At 34.6% G+C, this 15073-nt stretch overlaps 1 protein-coding gene across 1 annotated transcript in view; it reads left to right on the forward strand.

Annotated features, from left to right (window-relative positions):
- Window positions 1–7052: 7052 nt before the first annotated feature.
- LOC136799969 (BTB/POZ domain-containing protein 16-like) overlaps window positions 7053–15073 on the forward strand; it is a 33452-nt gene continuing 25431 nt past the window's right edge. The window contains exons 1-6 of the mRNA XM_067056594.1: window positions 7053–7319; window positions 8934–8967; window positions 9708–9855; window positions 10331–10433; window positions 11558–11724; window positions 12138–12266. Of these exons, the coding sequence (XP_066912695.1) occupies window positions 7174–7319; window positions 8934–8967; window positions 9708–9855; window positions 10331–10433; window positions 11558–11724; window positions 12138–12266 (727 nt within the window). The 5' untranslated portion in view covers window positions 7053–7173. The remainder of the gene's footprint in view (window positions 7320–8933; window positions 8968–9707; window positions 9856–10330; window positions 10434–11557; window positions 11725–12137; window positions 12267–15073) is intronic.

A 15073-nucleotide genomic window follows, 5' to 3' on the forward strand; every position in this document is an offset into this window, starting at 1 on the left:
CTAATTGAGTGTCCGCCTTTTAGAAACTTTTTTATGAGGATTTGACTAGGAAACGGCCGGGGAAAATGAAATTGTCCGCTTATCAGAGGTGTCCGCCTTTTAGAGTGTCCGTTAATTGGAGGTTTTACTGTATATACTTTTGTCAAGATATTGTTAGATTTTTTGTTGACTCTTTTCTAAATTCTATAGAGTAAAGCTTATTAAATATAAACTTTGGTATATATAAAACTTTAAAATCGGTTCAGTCAATCAAAAGTTATGTTTTAAGATACTGAACATACTTTTTATTTGAAGGTGATTGCTTCAAAGAATAAATAAAATACACTGCATCAAATCTTTCAATGGATCTCCCATTTCTGATTTTACTTAATGTAAATGGCTATGCTCTATCCTCAAACCGGCATCAATATTTGTTTACCAGTCACCAGGGGTGCTTTTTCCCTTTTTCCACAGCCAGTTTATTGTACTTTAGCCTTCTACCAAAATACAAAAAGAACAAACTTCTAAAGGATAAAGACCAACTAAAGTTTTGTGGCCTGAACTTGGCGTGGATTTTTAACATACGAGTTGCGAGTTGGTCCTACGAGTTGCGAATTGCTATCAAATATGCGAGTTGCGAGTTAGTTTTTGCGAGTTGCAAGTTACAAGTTGCTATTTTAACCAAATAAAAGTACGAGTTGCGAGTTGAAAATTTCCCGTTAAGACATCAAAATTGCGAGTTGCAGATTAAAATCGCGAGTTGGAAAATCAAAAGTGCAAGTTGAGAATTAAAATCGCGAGTTGAAAAATCAAAATTTTGAGTTGCAAATTAAAATTGCGACTTGCAAATTTTAAAGTGCGAGTTGCTTGCTGGTTCAGCTTCAACCAGTGTGGAACATTTTGTCACATTTTGACCCTAAAGGGTCACATGTCGCCCCTCACATGACTAAAGGTTCAATCTCAAAATAAGTGTCTTGGAAAATTGGAAATCTTGCAATCCTGTTCTGCCTTTGAGATTGTCCTTTTTGTCATATAAAAACATTGACTATTCCTCTACATGAAAAAAGGGCAATCTCAATCTCAAAGATGACCACCACAGTAAAACTCTAAATTTCATAAGGTATTAATTTTGAGATTAAACATTAAGTCATGTGAGGGACGATGTCTAGGTTCAAAATTGGAGAAAAGTTTTGTATCGAAAGCATAAAAGCTGATAGAAAAACTATTTATAAGCTGTGAAACTGGTGCAATTCGAATCTTAAAATTTTTAAGTAGGTGGTAAAATAAATATTTACGATAGAATTGTTATTTTTGCTCGGGAAAACAACAAGAAAATCCTAGATTGGAAATAATAATTGTATTCGTTCATTTGTGAGCATTGGCACGATAGCTCTCATGTCCTTGCGCTACTTTGAAAATCCCAACACTTTTATGGCAACAGTGGAACTGCACACTGAGATATGCTGACCTCAAATCCTGTCTCACTGATCCACTGAGCCCTTGCGACGCAAGTTCATTTCAAAGAAATGAGGCCACCCTTTCAAGTCGTCTCACCTTTAGCATTGTTTTACACACCGAACAACTATACTTATATGACAAATTTAACACCTTGTTATCCGAACACTTTTGATTGAATAATCACTTGTGGTTTTTCAAATAGACCCATATGTGGAGCAATCCATAGTAAATTTACTAGCAAAAGAAAATAAAGAATTACATAGAGTGCAGAGGGGTTGAAGCCCCCCCCCTGAAGGTTCGGCCCCCCCCCCCTGAGATTTAGCCCCCACCAAAATTCGAAATAGACAGCCCCCCCTACCAAAATCCAAAAAAAAATTTTAATTTATGCTTAAAAATCTGAACTGTCAAATCTCTGTGAATGCCATCGAAACCCTTCACGGATCCTCGCTTTGGCTTATTACTTTTCTGAGTTTCTTTTTTGTTCATCTATAACACAGAAGAGAAGTATAATACCGAAAATTTTCCATAGAATATGAAGTTCACAATAAATTTATTGGCCTTGTATAGCTAGAGGAAGATTTTCCTTCTATAAAAAATAAAATTTTATAAGAAAAGTAAACTGTTATTTTGAAAAAAGTGAGTAGAAGACAATTCTAACTTAAGAAAATTGTAAACACCACATGAAAATAGCTGCGTTCTTTATTTGTCATTCATTTCAATAAACAAACTTTATCACATATCACACACCCGCACACACACACCACAATACAAAAAAAAACAAAAATGTTAGAATGGAAAAAATTTCAAACAATGCAAGGTCTTCATTTTGCATGTCCACACAAGAGAAAGAGATACCAAATGTATATGTCTTCTTTTGAAATTCTAATCAACAAACGTCAATAGTACGACTTCATTATCACACAAACAAAATACCAAAATGTAAAAAGAAAAATTTCTTAGTTCTTGGAAAAAGTTGTTAGGTTAGCCCCCAGTCAACAGACCTAAACAAATAGCCCCCCCCCTGAGTAAGTAGCCCCCCCTGATCTTAGGGAAAAAGAGCCCCCAACCGGAACTTTAGCTTCTAGCCCCCCCTAAGAGCCAGGGGGGCTGCATTCTATGGAATTACTACCTAGAAAAAGTGAACAACTACTGTACTTTTAGGAGCATTTAAAATAGGTATGCATGACTTTAAATATCTAGACAAAGCTGAAAATATTTCCCCAGGTTCTGCCTATTCGTTCAAAAATTTCGGAGGAATGTTTTGACTCACTTCAATGACCTGCCCCGCTCTGGTGATCGAATTCAAATTAGAACGTTCTGAGCGTTCGATTTTTATAAAGGCCCGTTTACACGCCTTGAAACGTGAAACTTTGAAAAAATAAAATGAATACATTTGCCTTTTGTGACAACCACCACTGTGTGAAATCGTGGCATGAAACATTTTGCGATCATTCTCGTGAAAGTTATTGTATGTCCAAAAAACTATTTACAAAGACCCATAGCCGGTGGGGAATAAAGAAGGCCATTATATATATTAAAGTTTTTACCACGGGGTTCTCGCAGGAGAAGGGGGTAACTAAGCAAAAAAGGGTACGGAGATGTGCCGACAGGGTATCTATTTTCAAGTCTGAAAATACTTGCAGACTTCCTTACCGTGAGATCGGGTAACTTGCATCAGTGGAGGCTAACATGCATATCCCTCAAATGAATGATCATAGTTCGGAAGGGGGTCACTACCCCCCCTACCCTAGAGCTACCCCCCCTACCCTAGGTTCTTCCCCCTTTTAAAATTTGATGCTACCCCCCCCCAAATTCTAAACAAAAGAAAATAGAACACACTGCATTGCGAAAAAAATAGAATCATTTTGAATCGAATGTTTCAAACATACTAAACAATTAATAAAGAAGACGTTGCATTGTAAATTAAAAATAAAACTTCTAATTTGGGAAAACACAAAAAAAACATACCACTGACATCTTACCCCCCCTTTCTAGATGAACCCCCCCTTTCTGAAAACTTCCCCCTTTCTAGAAAAAATTCTCTTACCCCCCCTTTCTGAGATTTTCTGAACATCGCTACCCCCCCTTTATAAAGGGGGGGTGCGAACTATGATGACCTGTCTGGTCATAGACCTTTTCGCCTTTCCATCCGCCATATTGAATTGTATGCAAAAATTATGGTGGCCGAATTGCCGTGGTGAAATTACCTTAGAAAGTATGCAAAACATATGCAAAAAGAAAGTATTGATGTAAAACTTACATGCATAATTGGCATTATATTAAAGTGTAATCTTGTAGTGTAGAAGAAAGATTAAATTGGCTTCTTTTGAAAACTAGAAATAATCAAATTCGCTCATCTCATAGTGTGCAAGGGGGTTCCAGGTCCCACCTGAAAATTCAGGTCCCACCTTATCCTAAAATTCCCACCTTCAGCCCAGACTCCCAGATCCCAGCTAAAAAGAAAAAAAAAATACTAATTCGAGGAACAAAACAAAATTTCTTTACCGTAATATGAAGATGAAATATATTGTTCGTCAATATACGATTATGATTGTTAAAAATAAGAGCAAAAATATTTCTTGCATATTGTTCACATTATGTAAATCTAGTTTTTATCATTATTTTACTGTGGTAATTATTCGTATATGTATAGTTCCATTTCTTACATTTTGGTGCTTCTCAAAATACCTTATTACACTTATATAACCAGGGGGGGTCAGTGTACCAGAAGGTGGCATGTATCCTGGGGTGGATGGGTGTTTGAGAAACAATTTTGTCATATACTACCTGTGTACTATAATTGGGGTGTTGGGTCCAAAATCGATTTAGATTTTTACTACCTGTGTACCAAAATAGAGGTGTTGGGTCCAAAATCGATGTTAACAGTGTGGAAATAAAAAGGTTCAGAAATTATCTGCTAAAATAAAATATAAAGTTGTTCTATTATAAATTGATCAAGCCAAGCTTGTCCAAGATCATTCTTCAAAACTTCTTGGAATGAATTGAAATCCTACCAGATCCCAGTGAAATAAAGGTTTATCGAGTCAATGTAAACATTCGAACATTTGAATTCAAACATTCAACATTCGTACATTAGAGGTGCCAACTCTCACGCATTGGTTGCATTTCCACATGGTCTCACGTAATTTTTGAAAAGTTTGATTTCTCACGCATTTTGGATTTTTGAGAAATTTTTTCCTGTTTTTCTGATTTTTGGAAAAAAGTTTTCCCAATTTCCCGATTTTCCAAAAAAAAGGTTTCCCAATTTCCCGATTTTTGGAAAAATGTTTACCCGATTTTCTGGTATTTTTGGTGGCTAACCGTTTGTTTTTTCACCAAGGATAAGTAGAATGATTAACCTTTCCAATTGTTTTGGAGCGAAATTAAGTGGCTTACTAGGTTACAAGATATTTCAAGATAAGCTATGAGTCGTTTATGTGGCTGACAACACTGGTGGCTTTTTGAAACCAACCAGTTTCAAAATGTTGCACTTTTATCTGTTTTGAGATAATATGATACCTCTAGTTACCGATTCAAGTGTCATTTTCAAACAAACCATTTCCTCCTTTGAGGTGGCTGACAAAATACATATTTGGACATATTTGGACCTGGAACCACACACTTTAACTCATTTTACCATTTTTTTCATCAAAATATGTTCTTTGTGTAAATACCGATCATCATATAAAATTTCAACGTTATATTTGAAATATTTTTCAAGTTATTCAAGAAATACTATATTTTTGTCAATTTTTGAGTTCACTAAATGTCACACTATTTTTGAACATGATCGGGGGGAAAGCAAAAAAGAGGGGGGAAACTAAAAAACTGAAAAGTCATAGGGGGAAAAAAAAGAGGGGGGAGATTTTAAAAAATCAAGAATTTGGTGGGGGGAACAAACCCTGGAGGACACTATGTGTAATAATAAAAAGAAAAGTTTAGCATGGTAAAAAATTATTTATGAAATATATAAAAAAAATATGTCATAAAATCTGAAAATAAGAAATTTTACTTTAATTTTTTCCAAAACACCCAAAGTCCCACCTAAAGAAATTAACTCCCACCTTAACTTGTTTCTCCCACCTAAAACCTGGAAAACCCCAAATCCCACCTGAAAATTTTCGACCCAAATCAACAAAACCCCCCCCCCCACTATTCTGGGGGGGGGGGGGGTGCACACTATGTCATCTCTTAGAACAAGCACTTCAAAAATCTATGACATTAGACATAAACTCAAGCTGAAAAATCACCCGCGAAGGACAGAAATATTCCTTATTCGGCTGACGGTAAATTATTCTCCTGGGAATAGAACCGTCAGACAATCAAATCAAAAAAACATTGATTTGAACCCGCTGAATGAGTTTGCGTGTTTTGAAAGTTTGATGTGTGTACTCCGTCTTGGTGGAATTCTTTAATGGCATGAAAACAGAATATGCAATGTCTTTAAGAACAAATTTCTAAAAGGCTTTTGTTGTTCTGTAAATATTTCTTTTTGGATTAAGAAATTCCATCTTTTATTGTTCTAATGATTATAATATTTCTTTATAAGATGCTTTTTTGTCTTTTTAATCTTTGTGTAAACTTGCATATGTTTTGCATATTTTCCAACTAAATCCAACCACGGCTTTTTCGTTCCTCTATTTTTGCATACAATTCAAGATGGCGGATGGAAAGGCGAAAAGGTCTATTTAAATACAACTATGCAGCTCCGCTCGCAGCTCTAATCTACCATTTTTGTTTTAATTTAACTTTGTATTTTAATGATATGACCAACCAGGTCTTTCATTTGAGGGCTATGCTATGCATCATGTTACGTTAGCCTCCACTGATGCAATGCAAGTTACACAAGTTATCTCACAGTACAGTATATAGCTAAAAAAAAGTATACCAAAAAAATCATAAGACATCAACTGGTGACTTTGATAATTGACCAGAAATTTCTAAAACTTATATGTTACTATACTAAATTTTTCACAATTGAAATATATATAACTCATTGACTAAAATAAAGAATAAAACAAATATGCAATAAATTATAAAGTGACAGCAAAAAAAGAATGACAGTAAGACAGGAAAAACAAAACAAAACCCAGATTGACCAGAAGTAGATGATAATGGTTGACAACAAAAAGTTTGGTGTTTGATCTTTCACTTTCTTTTCCCATCTCCAACTTTCCTTCAACTTTCGCCTGAGGTTCCCGCTTCCACTTTGGTATGGCGGGATTTCGTGGTCACTTGCTCTTATTTGAAAGCTTCTTCTAACTTGAAGTTAAAACCTTAGTAAGTGAGACCAAGCATATTGATATTCCGTAGGCAATCGACATTTTTGTAGATTTTTGACTAATTATACTATTATATTAGACTATATAAAATAGTCTAATTATCTATATTAGACTTTATAAAATAGTCTAATTATCCTAGGTTGTGCTAAACAGCCTATGATAGACTAATTTGTGTTCTTGACTGTTGTTGCTTCGCTGAGGTAAAAAAAGCTGACCAGTATTTTCTCAAGCATTTGTATTAGGTCCGCGTTTGGTCCTGGTTTTAGTCATAGACATTTAAGAATATTTGTTCTGCGAATTATTACACCCAAGTCGTTACGATATTTGTTTACATAACTGCAAAATGGCGCATTAAAATCAAAACATCGATTTTTTTTCCACATTTTTATTTATACCTACATCATCATAGGACTGCTCTTTTTTATACCTCATTGCTTTTCTTTCTTATTTTGTAATGGAGATCGAAAGGTTATCCATACCCCATACTGGAATTTATAGACGTGGGCTTTCTCCATCACGCTGTCCACAGGCTTTTTTACCAACAGTCCCAAACATTAAGCGAATTGCATCACATCAAAAGAAAAACTTGTTTCCAAATAGGTAAGTTTGAAGGTTCTGGTTAAGTATTATTTATAGTGGTATTTCATTGAATTTTTATATTCTGTTCTTGTTTTAAGAAAAGAGTGCTCATTCTGGTATATTATTTGCAAAGAGTGGGTGAAAAACCATGGTTTCGAAAACATTCAGACATTCAGTTCAGCAGCGCAGCGAGGACCTTTTTTATTTTAAACATCTGTTTTCCAGGCATAGCCTTCCTAAAATATTTGATCTGTTGGCAAAAAGTTTCAAAAATCTTATTCCTAGAAAATCTGTTTCACCTCAAAACCTAAATTTTTAATTTTTAATCTCAAAGTAAAGTACAGTATCTTCCCTAGAAAATTTGGTCTGTTTCAACAATTTTCAGAATTAAAATTTTGATCTGTTCTCCTAACCTTATAAGGAATAGGATATCTGTTTCCCTCGCCTAGAAATTTTCATCTGTTTCCCTTGATTTTTGTGATTGATATCTGTTTTCCCCCAGAAAGTTCAATCTGTTTTTCCAATGCAATATTTTTGGAAACACAGATCTATCTGTTTCCAATTTATTATGTCATCTCCTAGAAATATTGATCTGTTTCTCTCTGATGATGTCATTAGCTGGAGCAGGGAAACAGATAATTTTGAGGAAAAGGTTTATCCTAGAAAATCAGATCTGTTTCCCCATTTTTCGAAAAAAGCTCTCTCCTGGAAAAGGGTACTGTAGGCTGCACGCATCCCCTCTGATATGATTTGATATAGGGGATGCGTATCGTCTAAAATATTATTTCTGTCCCAACTTACCCCTATCTTTTCTTTTTTCTTTTTTTGGTTATGCGTCATAGCAATACAATGACTTCTTTGTTTCTTTGTTCAACAAATGAAAATTGATAATTATGAAAACAAAAGCACAATGACTTCATTTTTTTCTTTCTTTGATTGGATGTGATGAAATTATGTAAATTTATGCAAATTTTGGTTACCCCAAATTTGAGGTAACTCTCGGACGAGAATTTCATACACGATACGCATCCCCTATAACAAAATATATTCTGCGCGATGCGCGCAGCCCAGGAATAGGGAAACAGATATTTCGGGGAAATATGCTCGTTGGCTGCTTCTGATGGTTTTGACCAGTCCTGACTGGCAGTTAGTCACACTTAGGAAATCAAGATTTCAGAAAAAAAAAACATCAGTCATCTACAGGATGTATGTGTAACAACAAGGATGAGAGTTACCTGAATCAAGTTCAAGTTCCGAAGATAATAGTTAAAACTTGAAAACTTAAAATGAGACAAAATGACCGATTGCAAACACGTGCAGCATCAACCAACCAAATTTTGTCATTCAGTTCCCAAGACAGCGCTTCGATTTTTAAGGCCTTATTTATACGCTAAAATAAAAATAATTCCGTACATATGTAAATGGTGTTTGTGTTTGTGTCAGTGTTGAGGTCAAATTTTTGTTGAATTGGGCGGTTCAAGTTATAGTCTGTTACCCCCCCCCAAAAAAAAAAGTTTGTCACCACTTTTTTTGCAAATATACCGTCATTTGTGGAAGTCCAAAAAAAACCACCCCTTCCAATATTTGACAGGTGCATGAAAACATCTTTAGTCAAGTTTTTCTTGTTCATTTTAGATATGATTGTAGTAATGGTGTAAAAAATGATCAGGTATGTGACAATCTTACGTTTTTCATGACAAAGGTTAGTGATAAAGTTGTAGGGTTATAATTGTAGGGTTGATCAATGAAAATATGAGCAAAATAAGCTTTTATAGACAAGTAGTAAGTCAGTATATTCATCAGTTGGCTTTCGGCGGCGCCGGAAGTAAGAGAGTCTATCCACTTTTCTATTTGCGCTAGACCTGGGAGGTTAAATGCCGAGGTAATGCGTCACATCTACTCTCAGTAGCTTACCATCTAGATCAGATTACCTAACCTTAGCTACTCATTCGCTGAGTTGGTGGTGACCAGGGATAGACACCACAACCCTTAGATTGTAAGGCGAATACTCTACCGACTGAGCTACCCAGCCACCAGCAATAGTAAAAAGTAAGTCTGCGACCGCAGTCGGAGGCGACCCGAAGGCTCCTCTTTCGATAGCTATCTACCCGAAGGAAGGGGAGGGCGCCACTCTTTCTCCCTGGATTTCTCCACTTACCCTTGATCCTTCTCTTAGTTGCTGAGCATCAAGCAGAGAGGCATCAAGTACCATTTTGGGAATCTTTGGCCAGCAATAAACAAGTATCTAATAGAAAGTGCAGAATTTAGCAAACAGATTGCAATACAAAATGTAACAAACTCATTTTTAGGGGGTTCTTGTTACTTAAAGTAGCCTAAAATATAACATTCTATTTTAAAATTCTGATTTTATTTTATTTGCTTCATATTAAATTCTATATTAATGAAAAGATAACACGAAGAAAAAGCCGAGTACAAGTGGGAGCTACAAATCGATGTAGGCATTTTGAAAAACTGAATGCGAGTAATTTGCTGGCATCAACACAAAAGCTAAAGGCAACTCAACCAGTCAAAAAATCTCGAAATGCATACTTATCATGTAAGTAAAGATATTTAAGCCAAATGATGGTAGTATAAGAAATGAGGACTGAATAGCTATATAGAGAATGCTGAGCTTGTGAAACCATTGCCAGTTTTAAAACAAATCTTCAAAACCAAAATCAAGCTTTATGTCATTTGATTGTTCTTTTTGGAATGTCTAGACCATTAATCCAGAACGCTGAAAAACGATGAAAACCTCATACTTGTTATCTAAATGTTACGTCACTAGTAAGCATTCTGAATACAATGACAAATGAGATTTGTTGAGATTTCTATTAGGCGTACAAACTTTTGCGAGCAGAAACTTTCGTGATTTTTGCGAATTTTGCTAATTCTTAACAGGGCAATTCGCGAAAGTTTATGCTTGCGAAAAACGTTCCCTCAAATTAACGAAAGTAAATGTCGCAAATTTCGCGATTTTTTCGATCTCGCGAAAGTTTGTACGCCTAAATTACTCCATTTCTTTACACCAGCTTTGCCTTCATACACCACCATACCGACTGAAATATCTCAATACACTCAACAACATGCATCACAAGCTACTTTCTTAAGCAACACCATTTCCCAGTCACAAAGGTTAGTTACATCTTTCTGGGCTTAAAATATAATGACCTTGCTCAGAGACTTACATGATATTTTGTGTGATACCTTAAAGGAAGAAATTTTGGCGGAAAGAAAATTTGGCGGATTTGGCGGATTTGGCGGATTTGACTCAAATCCGCCAAATTAAGTTCCCGCCAAAATTTCTTTCTTCCGCCATCCGCCAAATTAAATTCCCGCCAAATTAAACATTTTGAAAATATGATCTCTTTTAAGGTGTTTTTGCTATTTTTTCGCTGTTTTGACGCCATCTTAAGGTTAAATTTTTAAGCGACCGCCAAATTAAATTCCCGCCAAATTTAGTTTTTTCGTCCATCCGCCAGATTAAATTCCCTCTGAAAAAACTTTTTTGGCCATCCGCCAAATTAAATTCCCGCCAAACTTTCTTCCTTTAAGGTAGCTAAATATGTGAGACCCTCAAGCGGACCTAAATCTCACGAGTTCACGCTTTTTTGCACATGAACGCGTTCACGTAAATTTTTCCTGAGTTTCACGCAGACTCCATTTTTCAGAAAATCTGAAATTTTTTCAGAAAGAATGAGGAATACATTTGAAAATCGGGGAAACTTTCACATAAGACGTGAGCATTTGCTCAAAAAATAGCGCACAATCAAAAAGTAGATTTTCACTTTCAAGCAAGTTTTCTCAATTTACGCATGTACAATTTTTTTTCAATTTACACGTATTCACGCAACTAAAAAAGTTCATTTATGCAAACCGCTGGTGAGTCTATAAGTAATGGACCAATCCAATGGATTTTTCTAGTTTCTAGAAATAAATGGAGTCAATTAATCATTATTTTGAATGAGAGAACATGTGAATATGCCGAGTGTGACATCGGAAAATTTAAGTTTCCAGTTTTAAGACGTCAGGACATATCTTATGGGATTTTTTAATTTTTCTAAAAAAGCGATGCATTGTGGGATTGTTTCGGGGGTATTACAATAGGAATCTCTTAGGAATTCCTCGAGGGAATTCTATTGTAATACCCCCGAAACAATCCCACAATGCATTGCTGTTTTAGATTAGAAAAATAAAAAACTACGATAAGGTTTATTGCCTGAAGTTTTTTACTCCATATTTTTTTTTCGTCTATTTAGTAAAAAAAGTCAAGTCATACATAAGAGTGCGTTGAATGCATCATTAGAAAAGCAAATCGATGAGATGAGGTTATGTGAGAATTATGTTCCTTTGGAGAAAAGATCACCATCACCTACAGAAATCTTCATTAAAACCATGAGAGAATTTTTTGCCAACAAAGAACCACGTAAGAATATCATTTCTTGTATTGATTTGGTTGTTTTGGTAATATTTGTTCATGTAACAATTGGATGCTTCCCTGGGAGTCATTTATTTACTAAGAAATCCTTCACACAAACGTTTTTTTTTAAAGAACATTTTTTGATTTGATTTTTGAAGGCTTAGGATGTTCTTAACTTTTTCAGTTTCAAGCTTAAAAATGTTCTTAACATGTTCTTATTTTGACCATTTTGAGGGTATTTTTGACCATTTTCCTAAGAAATATGGTGTTTTTGAGTCCACAAAGCTTTAAAATGTTCTTAACTTGTTCTTAACATTTTCGCTATCTAAGCCTTATGTTCTTATATAGTCTGTTCTTATAAAAAATGTGTACTAAACCCATTATTTTATGTTATCAGAATTATATGTCATGTTTTTTAGACATTTTTCTATATGCATTGGACATGGAGTGGGAGCTTTGTGAAGATGCTATTGTTGGTTCTGAATTGTTATCCAAAATGTTTCAAGATTATCAAAACCCTTCCCCCTCATCATCTTCAAATATAGAAGGTTTTTAATTTTTTAATAATTTCTGTTATTCTTTCTTGTTCAAATACAAGTGCAAAAAGAGTTAGCTTGGTGTCAGTTCTTGGTCTACGAAATTCATATCTTTAAGGTCTGTGGAAACCTTCTACACCACACCTGACTCTTTTATTGATAGCTTTCAATAGAGATATACTAGACGGTTTCCGTCGTCGCAAACGCCGGTCAAAAGCCCTTAGGATGATAAAGATGGTATTGCTGATGCTCTCTAACTTTACTTTTAAGGGGAATTCGAATGAGTTTTTCATCAGCCATGGGAGTATATCGATTAGTTGCAAGATTTCTCGTAAAAACCTTTTTATGCTTCAAATTGAATGTGAGGATGTTACTTGAAATCTTCACCATAAAATTAACTTAGCAAACAATAAACTGTCAATTATGAGAGTTTCTTCAGGAAGTTTGAAGGCGATTTCAATTTAATCGAAAACGGGAACTTATTAAAGCAGTAAAACGTCAAATTGACAGCGTCAAATGTATCATCAGTGTATAAGAATGGAAAAGATATAATTTTTTTTGCTGTATTTACGAATTTTAGGTCGACATGACGCGCTTTAAAAGACTAAATAATTAATACTTTGATTCCAAAACAATCATGGGCATATCTGAACTTACGGGGCAACATTTTATACCCACTTCTCGCGCGGAAGACCTCCACTTTTTACCTGCGCATTGATTATTTAAAAAATGAAATTTTATTAACTTTTTCGTAGAAAGTGCCACGCCTTCTAAAACTCGAAAATTTACGTCACATGATTTTTGAATAATTAACGTCAGAATTATTTTCGTTAAACGTATTACCAACTCCTTATTTGAAAGACAATAAGATTTTTTGTCTCAAAACTGCACGAAATCCCTCTTTCATACTCGACCATCCCCTGGCAAAATTTGAGAATAACAGCTCAGCTACCATCTTGCGTTACACACATTTTTCATAAACTCATTTAGTATAGTAAGATTTCAATTATTATATATTTTTAGAAAGCCTATTAAATTTTCTATCGATTGATGCTGCAATAAAACTTTTTATACGATTCTGATATAGGCTGCGTTTAGACCAACTGGCATTTGTAATTTGGCATTTGCTCATGAGGGATTCGATTTTAATAGCTTTTCCATTGTATTTTCTGTCATGGCATTTAAGGAATCGTCTTTTTAGAGTCATTACTGAAAAGGTGATTCCCTCAAGTTCAACTTTGACAGATCAAACAATGAAAAGCATGGAATTTCTCAAAAACTGCAGTCATTAAGACTGAGACTTTTTGCCGTAGGGCTAGGCTATGGCAAATCTTGCAAATTTTACAATCTATAGAAAGAACTGAATAAAAAACGTGCAAATACTTTAAAAAATCAAAAATGTCATTTTTTCTCTTTGTTTTGGTTCCTTTGTTTGGTTTGAAATGCCAGAAAAGGGGATTCCTTTGCTCAAAATGGCATTTCAAATGCCAACGAATTAGGCATTTGACAAACCGAACAATTGCGCGGAACAATAGAATTCAAAAAAATACTGCAAGCAATTACAAATGCCAGGCTGGTCTAAACGCAGCCATAGAAAGATAGCAGACGAGATGGAGTTTTTATAACATATTTTAAATAGTTGGTCATTTGAAGTCATAAAAATGACGCGTTCTTTAGAAAAAGTAACAAAAACTTTTTGAATGCTAAAAAGTGAATATTTACAATGCTAAAATATGTTTTTTTGCCTAATAAAATCCATGTTTTTACGAGTTGGTCTAAAACGCAGATTAGCCAATTGGCTACCCAAATGATTAGCGTAGGTTATGGGGTACCCTTTTTTTGCTCAAATATTTGAAGCCTAATGTTTTAATTTGTTAGTTAATGTAATCATTTTTGTAAAAGTACTAAAATCTACTTCTGTTTGAGGTCGCCATCTTGTCTTCCTTTCTCTCCCACTTTGAAAAATTACAGACCAAACTATCCAAAAATATTTTTGGATCCCCAACATTCTAACAGACTCAAAATGAAAATCAGAACAATGGTTAGTGTCATAACATCAAAGGTTAATTACCTTTTATGGTAACTTAGGGATTCACACCTTGTAAGACAATTACATTTGATAACCATATGTATAATTAGAAGGTCTAATTTCAAATATTGTTAAATCTTAGATATTCTATATCATAAATGGAATGATTAGAATATTTCTTTTCAAAACTTTACCCCCGGGCTCCAATGAGGATTATCATCTGAACATTTTCAATTTTTTACTCTGGTCCGTGAAATACACGGCTACCCCACAACCTAGCCAAATTAGCTACCCCAATTGGCTACCTTGCTTTTTAGACCAACCCTGTTTTTAACAACAAACGGAAAAATTATTTCTGCAACATACGGCACGTCATATAAATCCTTTCATATCGGCCAAAATATTTGGAATTAATAAACAATAATTACATGATCTGGAAAGTTCTGGAAATTTTATATCAGATTTAACAAAAAAGATTTTTTTTGATAAATAAACAAAATGAAAGTTTCTATATACCTTAAAGCCTTTAAACCTTCGAGGTTTATTACATGAAGTAATACGACGTTCTTTTTTTTGTTTTTTTTTATGTTTTTGGCTTGAGATTTTGGAATATTTGAATTCTTTCCTAATTTATTGAAATTATTTACTTTTAGGTTCCAAATAAACGCTCCCCCTTCCCGGGACCTTATTAGGACCCCCGTTTATTAAATTTGAAGAGTATTTTCAGCTGCCAAAGAGAAGGCTACTTATCTTGCTCTAAATAGCCTGATTTTAGCCTATATTTACCTTA

The sequence above is a fragment of the Clytia hemisphaerica genome, unplaced genomic scaffold (genome assembly GCF_902728285.1).
Source record: "Clytia hemisphaerica strain Z4C2 unplaced genomic scaffold, Clytia hemisphaerica genome assembly, whole genome shotgun sequence".
In the NCBI taxonomy this organism is placed as follows: domain Eukaryota; kingdom Metazoa; phylum Cnidaria; class Hydrozoa; order Leptothecata; family Clytiidae; genus Clytia; species Clytia hemisphaerica.